The sequence below is a fragment of the Dendrobates tinctorius genome, unplaced genomic scaffold (genome assembly GCF_039654945.1).
Source record: "Dendrobates tinctorius isolate UK_male_01 unplaced genomic scaffold, ASM3965494v1 ptg000071l, whole genome shotgun sequence".
Lineage (NCBI taxonomy): Eukaryota > Metazoa > Chordata > Amphibia > Anura > Dendrobatidae > Dendrobates > Dendrobates tinctorius.
This window is the reverse complement of record NW_027361739.1, coordinates 11,332,533-11,351,695: the sequence shown is the minus strand read 5'-3', so window position 1 is coordinate 11,351,695 and position 19,163 is coordinate 11,332,533. Positions and strand designations below refer to the sequence as shown.

The window sequence follows — 19,163 nt, the reverse complement described above, 5'->3', positions numbered from 1 at the left end:
GGTTGGTCATTCTCCTTCCAGAAAAGGCCCGAGCCTTACAACAGGCAGCGCGGACTCTTTCTCGACCGGTTTCTCACTCCATACGTTTTCAGCATGATAGTTCTCCGAAACATGGTGGCAGTGATAGGAGCGGTCCCATTCACACAGTTCCATTTCTGCCATTTACAACATGCGTTGCTGTTAACTTGGGACAAGAACCCGTTCTCCCTGGACCGCTGGTTCTTTCTGTCCCTGCTGGTCAGACGAGCCCCCAAGCGGGGGACACTGAAATCCTCCCTGAGTTAAGGGATGTTCTTTCTCCCAGTATGATGGTAGGTGGTGACCATCGACGCCAGTCTCCTAGGCTGGTGTGCGGTTTTTTTCTTCATCACCACACGGCACAGGGTCGTTGGTTAATTCGAGAGTCACGTCTCCCCAACAGCATCTTGGACATTCGAGCGATCAAATTAGCTCTACTGAGACTCCACCATCTCCTCGCAGGTCACCTCATCAGGATCCAATCCGACAACGCCACGGCTGTGGCGTATATAAAACGTCAGGGGGGTTCTCGGAGCAGGATGGACATGCACGAAGTGAGTCACATCCTCCATTGGGCCGAGACCAACCATTCGCCCATCTCAGCAATCCACACCCCGGGTGTGGACAATTGGCCGGTGGTTTTTTTTCTCTCAGTCGCCAAGGCCTTGCCTCAGGAGAGTGGTCTCTTCATCCGGAAGTTTTTTCAGCAGATCTGCCATCGCTGGGGGACTCCGGATGTGGATCATATGCCCTAAAATCTAAACAACAGGGTTCCTCGATTCATTACCCGATCGCGCAATCCATGCGCCTTCCGAGCGGACACCCTAGTTCTGCTGTGGCACCGGCTCCGGCTCCCTTGCATTCTTCCCTTGCTCCCGAGGGTCATCAAGAAAATTAGAGCAGAGGAAATACCAGTGAGCCTAGTCGCGCTGGCCATGGTATGCAGAACTAATACAACTAGTCGCCGGCATTTCCTGGCGACTTCCAAATCGCATGGATCTACTCTCACAGAGCCCGCTTTACCACCAGAATTCCGGGGCCCTGTCTGACGGTGTGGCCGTTGAATCCTGGTTTTTAGCACAGGCTGTTTTTTCTCCCGATGTGATCTCCACCATGATTAATGTTAGGAAACCCGTGTCCATGCACACTTATCACCGCACCTGGAGAACCTTCTTCTCGTGGTGCAAGGACCATGGTCGATCCCCACTGGTGTTTTCTATTCTTTCCATATTGGAATTCCTACAATCCGAATTAACGTCCGGTCTCGCGCTTAGCTCGCTCAAGGGCCAGATTTCAGCCTTGTCAGTGCTATTCCAATGCAAAATTGCCACCGAACTTCAAATGAAGACATTCATTCAGAGAGTCTCCTAGGTGGCGCCTCTATATTTTAATGGCCATTGTAATCATGGTATTTTAACTTGGTTCTCGGAGCCTTACAGGAGGCTCTTTTCGAACCACTGCAGGACGTACCACTAGCTATTCTTTCTTGGAAGGTGGTCTTTCTAGCAGCAATTACGTCAATTATACAACATTCTGAATTGGCAGCCCTGTCCTGCCGTCCTCCGTTCCGGAATCTTCATCAGGACGAGGCAGCTCTCAGGACATCCCCGTCTTTCCTGCCCAAAGGTCGGGTCTTCTTTTCATCTCAATGAAGAAATTGTTTGGCCTTCCTTCCGTCCGGCTCCAGTCCATTGCATTGAGATGGCCTTCCACACCCTCGATGTGGTCAGAGCTCCGAGACGGTACATCTCGCGGACGGCTCCCTTCCACAAGTCAGATGCCCTGTTCGTACATCCACAGGGGCATAGGAAGGGTCTAGCCGCTTCAAATGCCACGCTAGCCAGGTGGATTTGCTTGGCTATTCAGGAATCTTACCGTGTCCGGAACACACCTGTCCCAGCAGGGATTCAGGCACATTCTATCCGCTCAGTGGGCGCCTCTTGGGCCATTCAGCACCAGGCGTCGGCAGAACAGGTCTTCAACGCTGCAAATTAGTCCAGCCTGCATACCTTTACAAAACATAACCAAATTCATTCTAAGGCATGTCTGCAAGGCTGCGACTTGGTCCAGTCTGCATACCTTTACAAAACGTTACCAAATTCATGCTCAGGCTTCTGCAAATGCAGCTCTTCGAAGACGCATCCTGCAATCGGCAGTACCACAGTGTTAAGCCAGTGGTACATGGGGTATTAGCAGTTGTATGCTCCCCACCCAGGGACTGCTTTAGGACGTCCCACTGTCTGTCTCCCAATGAGGCGTAGGAGAAATAGGGATTTTTGTGTACTCACCGTAAAATCCTTTTCTCCGAGCCAATCATTGGGGGACACAGCACCCTCCCTGTTTGGCCTATTGGCTCACTGTAGCATTTTTAGGTTTTGACAGAGTTATGATTATTGTTATTCGTTTAATGCTCCTACTGCTTTTTCACCGAACTGGGGAATTCCCAGCCAGCGAGAGGGTGTATACTGCAGGGGAGGAGTTAACTTTTTTCTGTGTTTACTTAGCGTCCTGCTAGTGGCCAGCAGCATAACACCCACTGTCTGTGTCCACCAATGATTTGCTCGGAGAAAAGGATTTTACGTTGAGTACACCAAAATCCCTATTTTTCTTACTGTCTGTAATCTAATTTGTGGTTATGTTGGATTTGAAGTGTCATTACCTTACTTTAGTGGCCACCTTTGTGCTAATCTGTCTGTAATCTAACCCTGGGGAGCATCTAGGTTCATACGAGTGTGTAAAAAAAAAAATCGTTCCGTTTCATCCAGAAAAGTTGGATTATTTTTTTTTTCGCTTGTCATCCATTTTTTTTTTCAGCAGCAGCTATTAATCACTTACAGTTCCCGTAATGTATCCGTAAAAATCAGATGCTATACTGTGGAGTCTGATTTTCTTTTTTTGCACACCCATAGACTTGAGTGGGCGAGTCTCATCTGATCTATGGACAACACTACTGTATGCTGCGATTTTTTTTTTTTTTTTTTTTTGCAGATTTGATCAGTGAAAAAAAATCACTCCTCTGCACTGCTCCAATGAATAACATTGGCCCGAGTTTTTTTGTTTTTCTTTACCCACAACTAGCACGTGGACCGAATGGTCGTGTGAATGAACATTTATGGTAAGGTGCATCCTATAGTCCGAAAAATACAGTGATCGTAGGAGACTGAGCAGGCAGTGAATTAAGAAACTCCCAATTAGCAACAAAACAATAACAGTAGATTTTATGATTACATTTTTACTTTCTGATTATCCTTTTCTTTTTGTTTATCGCTGTAAGTCATAAGTCGCAATGACTTTTAATCTAACATGTCCAGTGTCTTATCTTTATTTTTTCATAACTGAGCACCACCTAGAGGCTATATCAATGTATTGCACCTTAGTAACGGATGTCTATGTTTATGCTTGTTATTTAGTCAGGACTCGGATGATTATTACTTATATGGTATCTTATGTTTGGTTTATTTTATTTCAGATAGCTGTAAATTTCTTCACGACCGCTCCGACTACAAACATGGCTGGCAGCTAGAGCGAGAGCTGGAGGAGGGACGTTATGGCGCCAACGGTATGAAGTAACTCCCATTGCACATTAATGGTCACTGTCTACATTAATATTATTATCCTACTTGCAGGTTTTAGAACATTTTATGTAAAAACAATGATGTAGGAGGGATATATTCTTCCCTCCCATAGAGACAAAGACCCCCTACCACCCCAGACCCACAAAACTGGATTCTGGCATAGTCTACATTTCAGTGTCTGCCGCCTCCTAAGCATATACGCCCTAAAATAATGCAGGGCAGAGCGCAAGTTCGTTTTGTCGGCACCACTATAGTCTATGGCGCCATTGGCACACAGTCCCAAATCCCAATTTGCAGGGAGTTCGGACGTAGGCCCCAATAGGGACAGCTAGCGTGTAACTAAACACAATGTGAAGCACGGCAACTGATCTTAGTCCGGTACTGCTGTATAGAGGATGCAATATTCTGTAATTTTCTGAGCCATTGACCTAACATAGCTAGATTGGACTATGGTAACTTACTTGTCACTACCTTAGACTTAACCATGAGATTTCTATGGATAAAGGGGATGAGAAGCAGCCAGAAAACATGCGCCACTTATGGGGAAACAAACATGATCAGCTTGTGTGAGGAAAACCTGCCTGACTCCATCTGCCATAAGTGTCATGCATTTATTTATAATGTAAAGTATGGGCAGAAATCCTAAATCTATGTAATAATAATGGCTTCACAACTGTATCACTTTGTAAATTGTTCTTCCAGATGAGGAGAATTACGAGGTGAGCAGCGATGAAGAAGACTTGCCCTTTAAATGTTTCATCTGCAGAGATACCTTTAAGAACCCGATCATTACAAAGTAAGTGAAGCAAGAGGGTTGTTAGAAGAGATCGGGAGAAACCAGTAAAGTATTAGTAGCGGAATTCTTAAGCTTCGTTCCCACGATGCAAAAACACAGTGGATTTTTCGCACAGTTTTCGATTGCTGAAAATCACATGCGTTTTACAGCCCCACAAAAGTGCATGAGATTTTAAGAAATGTCATGTATGCTTCAAAATATAACTGCAGCGTAAAGTGACAAGAACGGCGGGTTTGAGATCCGAAACAGTCAATTTATGTTGCAGATGCAAGTGTGAGTTTCACCGTTTGCTGTGCAAATGGGGAAATGTGCATTTTTTGCAGTGATATCCGGGTCACTGTGGGACCTCCATAGCAAGAGGTACCCAGCAAATACGTTCTGTGGGAACATAGCTTTAACCCCTTAATGACCAAAGGTATTTTTGGTTTGGCATTTTCATTTTTTGCTGCCCTTTTTCCCAGAGACATAACTTTATTTTTCCGTCAATATCGACATGTGAGAACTTGTTTTTTTTGCGGGATGAGTTGTACTTTTGAATGACACCATTTGTTTTACCATGACGTGTAATAATAATATAATAATAATAATTTTTATTTATATAGCGCCAACATATTCCGCAGCACTTTACAATTAAGCGGGCACATGTACAGACAATAAATTCAATACAAGTTAAGACAATTTAAACATTGACATTAAGAGTGAGGTCCCTGCTCGCAAGCTTACAATCTACAAGGAAATGAGGGGGGGACACAGTAGGTGAAAAGTGCTTGTTATTTCAGGTCTGGCAATTATAAATAGGGATTTTCTTATAAAGCTGCATGATCCGGTCATCAGCCCGTGTGTTTAAGTGCAATAGTCAAGTATCAAGTGCAGTTATCGTGTGCATAGAGGGTGTGGAGACAGATGAATAGTAGGGAGCAGAATCAGAATAATATTTGGAAGGAGGGAACAGTGCAAAGTTAGTTTACTGAGTAGTACTATATATGACGTGTACTATAAAACGGGAAAAAATTCAAGTGCGGTGAAATTGCAAAAAAAGTGCAATCCCACAGTTGATTTTTGTTTGGCTTTTTTAATAGGTTCACTAAATGCTAAAACTGACCCGCCATTATGATCCTCAAGGTCATTGCGAGTTCATAGTCACCAAACATGTCTAGGTTCTTTTTTTTATAAGCGGTGAAGCAAAATTCCAAAATTTGTAAAAAAAAAAAAAAAAATGTTGCCATATTCTGAGACCCGTAGCGTCTCCATTTTTTGGGATCTGGGGCTGGGTGATGGCTTGTTTTTTGTGCACCGATCTGTCGTTTTTATTGATACCATTTTGGTGCAAATAGGATCTTCTGATCGCCCGTTATTGCATTTTATTTCAATGCTGCAGCGACTAAAAAAAGTATTTCTGGCGTTTCAGTTTTTATTTCTCGCTACACTGTCTACCGATTGGATTAATTCTTTTTATATATTGATAGATCGGGTGATTATTAACTCGGCGATGCCAAATATGTGTAGGTTTGATAAAATATATATATATATATATATATATATATATATATATTATTTTGAATGGGGCGAAAGATTTGAACTTTTTATATATTTTTATTATTTAATATTTTTAAAAACTTTACTTTTTACTTTCTTCAATAGTCTTCAATAGCGATCCAGCTGTGCAGTATTGGCCACTCCTTTCTCCTATATATTACTCCTCTCTTGGAATCTGAATTGACAGTGTTAAGTCTTGTACTGCCTGGTGAGGAGCGGAGGAGTCAGTTGTTGGTAGAGACATTTTGGAGTGTTGATCTGTGACTGTTGCTAGGTGTTTCGGTTGTGTGCAATTCCTCATCTTCTCCTACCTTTTCTCCCCAGTGTTCCTCTCTGTTGTCTGTGAGTGCATATTTGGTGTTTTCCTTTATCCCTGTATATCCTCCCTTGTTAGTCTGGTTTGGGTATATACATACACTATACCTCCCCACTTCCCTGGATAGGGGAGGTGGACATACTGTATATAGGGCTGATGCAGGAGTTCAGCAAGGTATGTGGCCCCAGCATCTTCACCATCAGAAGTAATCCAGCGAGCAGGGATAGCTAGGGCACCCCAAGCATTAGCTACAGGAAAGTAACCCCTGGCCCCAGGTATTTCAACAACAGAAACATGACAGCACCCTTCTGGGCCACAGAGCACACTGATTGCTGCTGTTTTGATGCGACGTCAGCGCCGCAGACAGTGCCAGATACTGGGAGCATCAGGGGAGATTCACTGATGGACCAGAGGAAGTGAGTACAGCATGGTTTGTTACTTTATAATAATTTGAAGCTGGGACCATTTATTTACTGAAAGAGCACAAATAAATATATATTATAGTGTGTTGCTTATCAAAAGAAGGGGTATATAAGTACTCATTGGTTGGGGGCTCCTATAGCGGTCCAGGACCACAATCTCCCCTGGCTTTAGTACATTGCCAATTTATTGATCCTGATTCTTTACCTTTCCAGGTGTAAACATTATTTTTGTGAAGGTTGTGCCCTGCAGCATTACCGTAAATCCAAGCGTTGCTACGTCTGCAACACACAAACATATGGAGTGTTCAACCCAGCTAAAGGTATGTGTACATCACAATGGAATAGGTTGGAGCCATGTTACTCAGTGGCTGAGACAACACAGGCACTATGCTATTTCCTCTCTGTGCTGGCGCCTGCTTTGTTTCTGAGTGACTTGTCTTTTTGTATTGTACTAATAAACCATATCTTTGCTTGTTTTAGAATTGATTGCAAAGATGGAGAAGCACAAGCCCGAGCAGGAAGACAGTGATTCCCATGATGAACAGGGCTAGCGGAAAGATTTTATAGCACTTTTTTTTTTGTTAATTCAATAAACTTTATATAAATGTGAGTGTTCTTTTTTCTGATGCAGTAAAACAAAGGCACATAATACATACAAAAAATATCACATGGAAAGTACTGATTGGCCCGTCCTATGGAAGAGCTAAGAGTTTGGGGGATTGCAGGGATTTCAGCACTTATGTTCTTTTTTTTTTTTTAACTCAAATAGATTTTTATTAAGTAGAACATCACAGTATTCATACAACAGTGGTACAAGCATTTTTGATTTTCCCATAAACCACCCCTCCTCAACAATGCAAACTAACCCCACCCCCAGCCATTCCCCCTTTAGACAGCTTGTATTATCCCTTTAACACCACCTGTACACTTATATAGAATTGCATTATACAACATCATCTGTTATAGCAGTATAGACAAACAACCCGAATATACATACCCCCGAGACCGTTCATTCACCTATCCACTCATCCCAATTAAATCCAAGGTGTCCACAGTTTGTCATACATCACCAGTTTTCCCCTTTTCTTGTAGACCCCCTTCTCCTGCTATAGGATTTTTACAGGATGAAAATGATGAAATGGTAAGACAGGATGTTGAGAAGGCTGAACTTTTAAATTCCTATTTTGCATCTGTTTTCTCTCAGAAAGGAAATGTAACACCAACTGTTATTCACTGTCCTATTAAGGGAATAGAAGAATCCAGGATATCTATAAACAGAAAGATAGTGAGGAAACACTTAGCTAACCTAAATGAATTCAAGTCTCCAGGTCCAGATGAATTACACCCCAGAGTACTGAAGGAGATAGCAGAAGAAATTTCTGAACCACTCTCCATAATCTTTGAAAATTCTTGGAGAACAGGAGAAGTGCCAGAAGACTGGAGAAGAGCAAATGTTGTTCCTATCTTCAAAAAGGGGAAGAAGGTGGACCCAGGCAACTATAGGCCGGTGAGTCTGACTTCTATACCAGGAAAGATCTTTGAACAAATTATTAAACAACATGTAAGTCAATACCTGGATAAGAATGACGTGATCAAACAGAGTCAGCATGGGTTTGTAACTAATAAGTCATGTCAGACTAACTTAATTTCCTTCTATGACGGTATCACTGATTGGGTGGATCAAGGAAATGCTGTAGATATAGTATATCTTGACTTCAGCAAAGCATTTGACAAAGTCTCTCATACAATCCTTATTGAAAAAATGACTAAGTATGGAATGGACAAAGCAACTGTTAGGTGGATTCATAGCTGGCTTAGTGATCGGACCCAAAGAGTGGTCGTAAATGGCTGCACATCCAGTTGGAAGAATGTCTCAAGTGGGGTACCACAGGGCTCTGTCCTGGGCCCTGTATTGTTCAACATCTTTATCAACGATTTAGATGAAGGAATTGAGGGTAAACTGATTAAATTTGCTGATGACACAAAGCTAGGAGGGATAGCTAATACTAGAGAAGAGAGAGAGAGGATTCAAAAAGATTTAAATAAACTGGAGAAGTGGGCAGTAACTAACAGAATGGTTTTTAACAGGGAGAAATGCAAAGTACTACATCTGGGCAATAAAAATGAAAAAAGCATATATAGAATGGGAGGAATAGGGCTAAGTGACAGCACATGTGAAAAAGACTTGGGTATACTAATAGATCACAGACTGAATATGAGTCAACAGTGTGATGCAGCAGCAAAAAAGGCAAATGCAGTTCTAGGATGTATTAACAGAAGCATACAGTCTAGATCACGTGAAGTCATTATTTCCCTCTACTCCTCTTTGGTCAGACCTCATCTGGAATATTGTGTCCAGTTTTGGGCACCACATTTTAAAAAAGACATCAACAAACTGGAGCAAGTTCAGAAAAGAGCGACCAGAATGGTGACCGGTCTGCAAACCCTGTCTTATGAGGAAAGGTTGCAGGATTTGGGAATGTTTAGTTTGCAAAAGAGAAGACTGAGAGGAGACTTAATTGCTGTCTACAAATATCTAAAGGGCTGTCACATTGTAGAAGGATCAACTTTATTCTCATTTGCACAAGGAAAGACTAGAAGCAATGGGATGAAACTGAATGGGAGGAGACACAGATTAGATATTAGAAAAAACTTTTTGACAGTTAGAGTGATCAATGAGTGGAACAGGCTGCCACGAGAAGTGGTGAGTTCTCCTTCAATGGAAGTCTTCAAACAGAGGCTGGACAGACATCTGACTGGGATGATTTAGCGAATCCTGCTTTGAGCAGGGGGTTGGACCAGATGGCCCAGGAGGTCCCTTCCAACTCTACGATTCTATGATTCTATGATATAGGCAAGGTAATCTACCTTGAAGGTGGATCCTCCTTTATCCTATTCCTCGCTATTACCTTTCGAGCCACATATAGTAATTTAGCAATTGCCACCTTCAGATTGTTTTCGACTTTTATCTCTTCCACATATCCCAGCAAGCAAACCACTGGCTGTCTTGAGACCACAAAACTATAAGCCACTTCCACACGACTCAGGATCACTAACCAAAAAGCAACCAATCTTTGACACGTTCACAGCATATGAAATAATCCAGCATTTTTGTTCTTACACCGAGGACACTCGAGACACCGAGGACACACCGAGGAGTTAGACCGTAATCCAGCCCTATACATAACTTCCGGAGACCTACAGTATATACTCTATGTGAAATATAAAGCTGAGAGAGTCTATACGGCTCACTCAGTGACAGTTTTGGTATCCACTCCAGAATCGACTCCCACGTTTCATCGTCCATGTGACCCAGCTCTCTTTCCCACTTAGCCCTTGCATTGATTGGATATCCAAGTGAATGAGTATGTATTAGGTCTCTATATATAGAGGAGATGACCCCCCTCGTAGTCCCCCCACCTCACACACACATACTCCAGCACTAGGTTGCCCTGAATCTTAAGGCAATCATTTCTGTTTTGAGCTCTGTACGCATGCCTCATCTGAACATATTGATATTCCCCGGAGGCCTTAAGACCATATTCCGACTGCAGCCTGGAAAAAGATTTCAACTCCCGCTGCTCTAATATCTGAAAGACATACCGTATCCCCCTAGCCAGCCATTCCGACAAACATCCCAACGTCAAACTCCGGAAGATTGCTATTATGCCATAACGGAGAAAACCTTGTTAGACAGGTGACCCCCCCCAAATTTGTTTGATCCTCCCCCATATTTTATGTATCAGAAATAGTGTTGGGTAGATTTTCCCAAGTGCCCCCAGGGACCCATCCTCCAAGCACTGAACCGCCGGTCTTCTCTTCGTCAGCCTCTCTATCAAATGCTGTACCACGCTGGAGGTCTTCTCATCCGCCCAACCCCTGAGATGCTGGCACTGTGCCGCAATAAAAAATATTTCAGGGGAAATAGAGGAAGACAGATGACTCTGTTGAAACGCGTTGTGGACTATGCAATAAAAAGACTTTAAAATCCATCATCCCCTCTCTTTGCGCTCCTTTTGACCGGGTTATTACTTTGAACTGCATTTTGATGAGATTGACCCATCCAACCATCGACAAGTGTAGCTTAGTCCAGGCCCCCACCTTCGCTTTAAGAACCCCCAGTACAGGAGTCAGATTCTTATGCAGATAGTCTGTAACCGGCATAGAGATCCATATCCCTAAGTATTTAAATTGATCTGCCACTTTAAGTCTGCCCCCGCCTACGGCATCCCTCATCTCATCCACTGCATCATCGACCTTAAACAGAATTGATTTATTCCAGTTTATCTCCAGCCCCGACAAGGATCCAAATTCCTCAATAAGCCGCATGGCATTACCCAGAGAAGTGTGTGGATCACCCAAGAACAATACTATATCGTCCGCATAGAGCGCTATCTTTTCCTCTGTTGACCCATACCTGAACCCAGACACCCCGGTAGACTGTCGAATCTTTGCGGCCAGCGGTTCTACCACCAAAGCAAACAAAAGAGGGGAGATTGAACACCCCTGTCTCGTCCCTCTGTGAAACTTTATAGTTTGGGATAGCTCCCCATTCACCCTGATTTTTGCTAACGGTTGCGCATACAGCAGTTGAACCCACGATAGAAATTGCGGACCAAAGCCCAAACAGCGCAGAATCTGCCACAAATATCCCCACTCCACGCTATCAAAAGCCTTAAGAGCATCTAAGGATGCAATAAGCCTCTGACTGCAGTTGTCAGCCCGCAGCTGCATATTCAAAAAAAGCCTCAGGTTAACAGCCGTAGATCTGTCGGCCATAAAGCCCGACTGATCGGGATGGATCAACTTCGAGACAACACCCGTCAGCCGGTTCGCTAATACCTTGGCCAGAAGCTTAACATCCGTTGTGAGCAAAGAGACTGGGTGATATGACTCAGGCTGCTGTAGATCTTTATCCTCTTTCGGTATTACCACTATTATGGCTTCGCTCATTAAAGCTGGCAAAGTCCCTCTACACTTAGCATCCTCCTATACCACTCTCAATCTGGGCACTAACACTTCCTCCATGCCTTTATAAATTTCAGCTGGTAACCCGTCTACTCCTGGCGCCTTCCCCCTTGACATTGACCCTAGTGCCCGGCTCAGCTCCTCGTCCATGATAGGTGCCTCCAAGCTTTCCCTGTCAGCATCTCCCAGTTTAGGCAGCCCAAGCCCCTCCAAGAATGCCACAGTGTCTCCCACCGATGCTCCCACCCGAGAGGAGTATAAATCCGCATAAAAGTCCGTGAAGACCCCTAAAATGTCAGGGGTTGCCGACACCTTCGTGCCAACACAGTACCCACAAAAGTAGTGAGGTGCTTCTCTAACAACAAACCATGGATCAGCCCCGGAATAAAGGCTCTTCTCAAAGAGAAGAAGTTGGCCTTCAGATCAGGTGACAAGGGCAGGCTGAAAGAGGTTCAGAAGGATCTAAAGTATCTAATCAGGCAGGGAAAGGCTAATTATAAGAGAAGGATTGAACTGAAATTGTCACAGAAAAGGATCCATGAAGTCTGGGAGGGTCTAAAGTCTATATCTGGGCATAGACAGACTGTCTCCAGGATGGTTGTAGATAAAGAGGGGCTTAATGAACTTAATCTATTCTTTAACAGATTTAATCACACACGGGCTGCTCCTGCCCCTGCATACCATTCACACCTCTCTGCTACAATAACCTCACCCCCTGCTGCAACTTGTCAACTGAGCCAGGGTCTGTTCTTCACAAGTACCCAGGTTGCAAAAGAACTGAATAAGATCAAAGTTTTGAAGGCTGCAGGTCCTGACGGCATCAGTGCAAGGCTAATCAAAACCTGCGGGCACCAGCTGAGTGAGATCATTACATATCTGTTCAATATGAGCCTGAAAATGGGTATAGTACCACAACTGTGGAAATTATCGTGTGTGGTACCAGTTCCGAAGAAACCTTATCCAAAAGACCTTAATGACTATAGACCTGTAGCATTGACATCACACCTGATGAATGTATTAGAGAGATTGGTTCTCACACGTCTCCGTCCTCTAGTGAGCTCGGATATGGACCCTCTCCAGTTTGCCTACAGGCCGGGCATTGGTGTGGATGATGCCATTATCCACCTTCTAGATAGGACTCTCTCACCTGGAGAAACCTGGGAACACTGTGAGAATAATGTTCTTCGATTTCTCTAGTGCTTTTAACACCATACAGCCAGGTCTACTGAGAGACAAGCTGGGCCTTGTTGGTGTGGACCTCCAACTCTCCACCTGGATCCTTAACTACCTCACGAACCGACCTCAGTTTGTAAAGGTTCGGGACAGTGTGTCAGACACAGTGATCTGCAATACAGGGGCACCTCAAGGTACAGTTCTTGCCCCTTTTCTCTTCACACTGTACACTGCGGATTTTAGGTGCAACTCATCTAGCTGCTACTTGCAGAAGTATTCTGATGACTGCAATAGTAGGCCTCATCACAGGAGGAGATGAAAGAGAGTACAGAGATACTAACCAAGCTTTTGTGGAGTGGTGTCATAGGAACCACCTTAGGATTAATTCCGGGAAGACCAAGGAATTGGTGGTGGACTTTCGCAAGGGCAAAAATCCACCAGTAGTGGTGAACATTCGGGGAAATTACATTGAGATAGTCGACACCTATAAGTACCTTGGTGTGATCCTCAATAATAAGCTTGACTGGGCCCATCACTTGGATGCAGTGTAAAGGAAGGGCCAAAGCAGGCTTTATCTGCTCAAAAGGCTGAGAGCCTTCGGAGTTAGAGGGGCACTCCTTGCATCCTTCTTCAACTCTGTTGTGGCATCAGTCATCTTCTTTGGTGTGGCGTGCTGGGGTAGTGGCATATCAACCAGGGACAGGAATAGGCTGGACAAACTGATTAGAAGGGCCAGCTCTGTCCTGGGATGCCCCCTTGATCCAGTTCAGGAAGTAGGTGACAGGAGGATACTGGCCAAGGTGAGCTACATGGTGCAGAATGATTCCCATCCCATGCATGAGACCGTGACAAAGATGTGCAGTACTCATAGAATCGTAGAGTTGGAAGGGACCTCCTGGGCCATCTGGTCCAACCCCCTGCTCAAAGCAGGATTCGCTAAATCATCCCAGTCAGATGTCTGTCCAGCCTCTGTTTGAAGACTTCCATTGAAGGTGAACTCACCACTTCTCGTGGCAGCCTGTTCCACTCATTGATCACTCTAACTGTCAAAAAGTTTTTTCTAATATCTAATCTGTGTCTCCTCCCATTCAGTTTCATCCCATTGCTTCTAGTCTTTCCTGTGCAAATGAGAATAAAGTTGATCCTTCTACAATGTGACAGCCCTTTAGATATTTGTAGACAGCTATTAAGTCTCCTCTCAGTCTTCTCTTTTGCAAACTAAACATTCCCAAATCCTGCAACCTTTCCTCATAAGACAGGGTTTGCAGACCGGTCACCATTCTGGTCGCTCTTTTCTGAACTTGCTCCAGTTTGTTGATGTCTTTTTTAAAATGTGCCCAAAACTGGACACAATATTCCAGATGAGGTCTGACCAAAGAGGAGTAGAGGGAAATAATGACTTCACGTGATCTAGACTGTATGCTTCTGGTAATACATCCTAGAATTGCATTTGCCTTTTTTGCTGCTGCATCACACTGTTGACTCATATTCAGTCTGTGATCTATTAGTATACCCAAGTCTTTTTCACATGTGCTGTCACTTAGCCCTATTCCTCCCATTCTGTATATGCTTTTTTCATTTTTATTGCCCAGATGTAGTACTTTGCATTTCTCCCTGTTAAAAACCATTCTGTTAGTTGCTGCCCACTTCTCTAGTTTCCCCACTGTCAGTGACCGGCTACTTCATCCTAAATGTGAGAGGGAGCTCTATCGAAAGTCCTTCCTTCCTGCTGCAGTTAGGCTGTATAACCGGCACTGTCCAAAACGGAGAACGACCCAAACAGAGAACTGATAGATCCAAAGTTTTTTTTTTGTTTTCGTATTTGTACCTACCTACTGTCAATGTAATGCCTTTATGCATCTGTACCTGTACTTGTTCCTGCCTTGCTGCTGTAATGCTCTGAATTTTCCCATGGTGGGACGATTAAAGGATTATCTTATCTTATTTCCTGAAACCAATGAATACACAAACGAGATACCCCTCTGGGCAGAAGCAATCAGGGACAGCATGTGGCCCACCTTCTCCCCTTCCTGGTAATAAGCCAGTTGCTGAAACTCTCTTTTGCTCTCTGCCCTTTCCAAAAGAGTTTTATCCATATTATTCTGAGCTTCCTTTAACCATTTCCCGGCCTCTGGGGTACCAAGTAAAGCCAACTCATCTTCCACTGCTCTCAGTCTTTCTGCCACTACTTTCTCTGCCTGTTTTGCCCGCCTCTTACACCTGATATCTCTAAACAGCAAACCCCTCAAATACGCTTTCATAGCCTCCCATATAGTGGATATATCTGCACTCCCATCATTAAATTAAAAAAACTCCTCTACCTCCCGCTGATTACTCTCTAAATCTACACTATGCAACCAATTGGGGTGTATTTTCCACTCTCCCCTGCACATGGCATGTGTCCCCGCCGATCGCAGCTCCACCTCTATCAGACTGTGATCCAAAACAGCCCGTGGCAGGTACTTCACAACCCCAACCTTCGTGTCCATCATTCCGTTGCCGAACGCCATATCTATTCTAGATAGGGTATCATGGGCAGGCGAATAATAAGAATATCCCCTCTCTCCAACATGTCGCACTCTCCATAAATCATGTGCTGTCTTCAAGGTGCAAAAATTAAAGATGTGTCTGACAGAAAATCAGGACTCTTCAGACCTACAGATGACTACCCATTCTTGCTACTACATGTGGGGACAAATGACACAGCAAGAAACGAGCTGGAAACCATCTGCAGAGACTTTGAAGACTTAGGCAAGAAAGTGAAAGAACTGGGAGTGCAGGTGGTCTTCTCTTCCATCCTCCCAGTGGATGGCCATGGAACAAGGAGGTGGAATAAGATTCTGCAGGTGAACAACTGGCTACGTCGATGGTGCCGTCAGCAACTATTTGGATTTCTGGATCACGGAGTGAACTACTTATACGATGGACTACTTGCTAGAGATGGGGTGCACCTTACGAAGACTGGAAAGCATGTATTTGGAAGTCGCCTTGCTACACTTGTAAGGAGAGCTTTAAACTAGAACAACGTGGGAAGGGAAGCAAAAGACCAGAAAAAGCCATACACCTGACAAATGCTATTGAGAACTCTGCTGTTAGAAGTGGAAAGGAAGAACAAAGACGAAAGAATCTAATTAATAAAAATATTGGAGAAAGAGAAACCAATCACAAACTAAAATGTTTCTATACTAATGCACAAAGCATGGGCAACAAACAAGGAGAATTGGAACTACTAACACAGGAAAAGAAATATGATGTCATTGGAATCACTGAAACTTGGTGGGACAATACACATGATTGGAATACAAGACTAGAAGGATACAACTTATTTGCAAGAAACAGACTTGATAAACGAGGAGGGGGTGTCGCATTGTATGTTAGAAACACGTATATCTGCACAGAGATTGAAGCTTCAGAGACTGGGAGTTCTGTGGAAACTGTTTGGGTAAGAATACAAGGACAGAACAATGGAAAGGACACCATTGTAGGCATTTACTACAGGCCGCCTGTGCAAGCTGAAGATATGGATGAACTCTTTATGCATCAAATGGCCAAGTTCTCCAAAAAATATGACATAGTTGTCATGGGAGATTTCAACTATCCAGACATTTGTTGGGAATCTCTCTCATCCAAAACTAACAGGTCAAGGAAATTCTTATCCTCTCTTGCTGACAACTTTATCTTCCAAAAGGTAGGGGAGAAAACAAGGGGAACTGCTACCTTGGATCTAATCCTTATAAACAGGGAGGAAATGGTTGAGGAGGTAAAAGTGGCTGGGACCCTAGGAGGTAGCGACCATGCTATTTTAGAATTTTGGATAACTAGAGGCGGAAGACCTGTGAAGACTCAGACGTCAAGGTTAGATTTCAGAAAGGCAGATTTTAAGGGATTCAGAAAGAGAATTGGAGGGATCCAATGGCTGGATATCCTTAAAGACAAAAATGTCCAGGAAGGATGGGAAATCTTGAAAAATGAAATTCTCAAAGCACAGTTGTTAACAATTCCGAAAAGAGGGAAGAATAGGAAGCATTTAAGGAAACCAGGATGGATGAACACAGAACTTAAGCACATGCTAAAAAGGAAGAAAAAAATGTTTATAAAATGGAAAGAGGAAGGCATATCTAAAGAAGAATATAATGCTGTCTGCAGAACCTGCAGGGCACAAATCAGATTATCTAAAGCTGAAAATGAATTGAGGCTTGCAAGAGATGTCAAAAGCAATAATAAAGGATTTTGGGTTTATGTCAAAAGTAAAAGAAAAGTCAAAGATGCTATAGGATTTTTACAGGATGAAAATGATGAAATGGTAAGACAGGATGTTGAGAAGGCTGAACTTTTAAATTCCTATTTTGCATCTGTTTTCTCTCAGAAAGGAAATGTAACATCAACTGTTATTCACTGTCCTATTAAGGGAATAGAAGAATCCAGGATATCTATAAACAGATTGTGAGGAAACACTTAGCTAACCTAAATGAATTCAAGTCTCCAGGTCCAGATGAATTACACCCCAGAGTACTGAAGGAGATAGCAGAAGAAATTTTTGAACCCCTCTCCATAATCTTTGAAAATTCTTGGAGAACAGGAGAAGTGCCAGAAGACTGGAGAAGAGCAAATGTTGTTCCAATGTTCAAAAAGGGGAAGAAGGTGGACCCAGGCAACTATAGGCCGGTGAGTCTGACTTCTATACCAGGAAAGATCTTTGAACATATTATTAAACAACATGTATGTCAATACCTGGATAAGAATGAAGTGATTAAACAGAGTCAGCATGGGTTTGTAACTAATAAGTCATGTCAGACTAACTTAATTTCCTTCTATGACGGTATCACTGATTGGGTGGATCAAGGAAATGCTGTAGATATAGTATATCTTGACTTCAGCAAAGCATTTGACAAAGTCTCTCATACAATCCTTATTGAAAAAATGACTAAGTATGGAATGGACAAGGCAACTGTTAGGTGGATTCATAACTGGCTTAGTGATCGGACCCAAAGAGTGGTCGTAAATGGCTGCACATCCAGTTGGAAGAATGTCTCAAGTGGGGTACCACAGGGCTCTGTCCTGGGCCCTGTATTGTTCAACATCTTTATCAACGATTTAGATGAAGGAATTGAAGGTAAACTGATTAAATTTGCTGATGACACAAAGCTAGGAGGGATAGCTAATACTAGAGAAGAGAGAGAGAGGATTCAAAAAGATTTAAATAAACTGGAGAAGTGGGCAGCAACTAACAGAATGGTTTTTAACAGGGAGAAATGCAAAGTACTACATCTGGGCAATAAAAATGAAAAAAGCATATATAGAATGGGAGGAATAGGGCTAAGTGACAGCACATGTGAAATAGACTTGGGTATACTAATAGATCACAGACTGAATATGAGTCAACAGTGTGATGCAGCAGCAAAAAAGGCAAATGCAATTCTAGGATGTATTAACAGAAGCATACAGTCTAGATCACGTGAAGTCATTATTTCCCTCTACTCCTCTTTGGTCAGACCTCATCTGGAATATTGTGTCCAGTTTTGGGCACCACATTTTAAAAAAGACATCAACAAACTGGAGCAAGTTCAGAAAAGAGCGACCAGAATGGTGACCGGTCTGCAAACCCTGTCTTATGAGGAAAGGTTGCAGGATTTGGGAATGTTTAGTTTGCAAAAGAGAAGACTGAGAGGAGACTTAATAGCTGTCTACAAATATCTAAAGGGCTGTCACAATGTAGAAGGATCAACTTTCTCATTTGCACAAGGAAAGACTAGAAGCAATGGGATGAAACTGAATGGGAGGAGACACAGATTAGATATTAGAAAAAACTTTTTGACAGTTAGAGTGATCAATGAGTGGAACAGGCTGCCACGAGAAGTGGTGAGTTCACCTTCAATGGAAGTCTTCAAACAGAGGCTGGACAGACATCTGACTGGGATGATTTAGCGAATCCTGCTTTGAGCAGGGGGTTGGACCAGATGGCCCAGGAGGTCCCTTCCAACTCTACGATTCTATGATTCTATGCCAATTTCCCGAATATATGTACCAAAAGCAGTACCGTGACCTTCGGTCCTACTCTGCGTGTTTTTGTTCTTGTCCCAGAAATCATCACAAATATTATTAAGGTCTCCAATAATTAAGAGTGGCATCGACCCCCCCCCCACATCCGACCAACTCTAACACTTACCTAATTTTCCTGCTGGAATAGGGAGGCAGAATGTACTTGGCTGCCACACACATCAACACACCAAACACTCTACATTTCACCACCACATATTGTCCGTCCACGTCTACATGCACCTCCACTTCCTCATAACGTGTCCCCACAGAGATCAGTACTGACACTCCCCTCTAATACGTAGAAAAGGTAGAATGATTTG

The 19,163-nt window shown here is 43.3% G+C and overlaps 1 protein-coding gene across 3 annotated transcripts in view; it reads left to right on the top strand.

The window, feature by feature from the left end:
- The window catches only part of LOC141096038 (E3 ubiquitin-protein ligase RNF113A-like), a 40,593-nt gene extending 33,320 nt beyond the window's left edge, over nt 1-7,273 (top strand). For all 3 annotated transcript variants that reach the window (XM_073582404.1, XM_073582402.1, XM_073582401.1), the window contains 4 exons: nt 3,488-3,577; nt 4,296-4,389; nt 6,877-6,983; nt 7,144-7,273. In XM_073582404.1, coding sequence (XP_073438505.1) covers nt 3,488-3,577; nt 4,296-4,389; nt 6,877-6,983; nt 7,144-7,214 — 362 coding nt within the window. In that variant the 3' untranslated portion in view covers nt 7,215-7,273. The remainder of the gene's footprint in view (nt 1-3,487; nt 3,578-4,295; nt 4,390-6,876; nt 6,984-7,143) is intronic.
- Nucleotides 7,274-19,163: the final 11,890 nt, after the last annotated feature.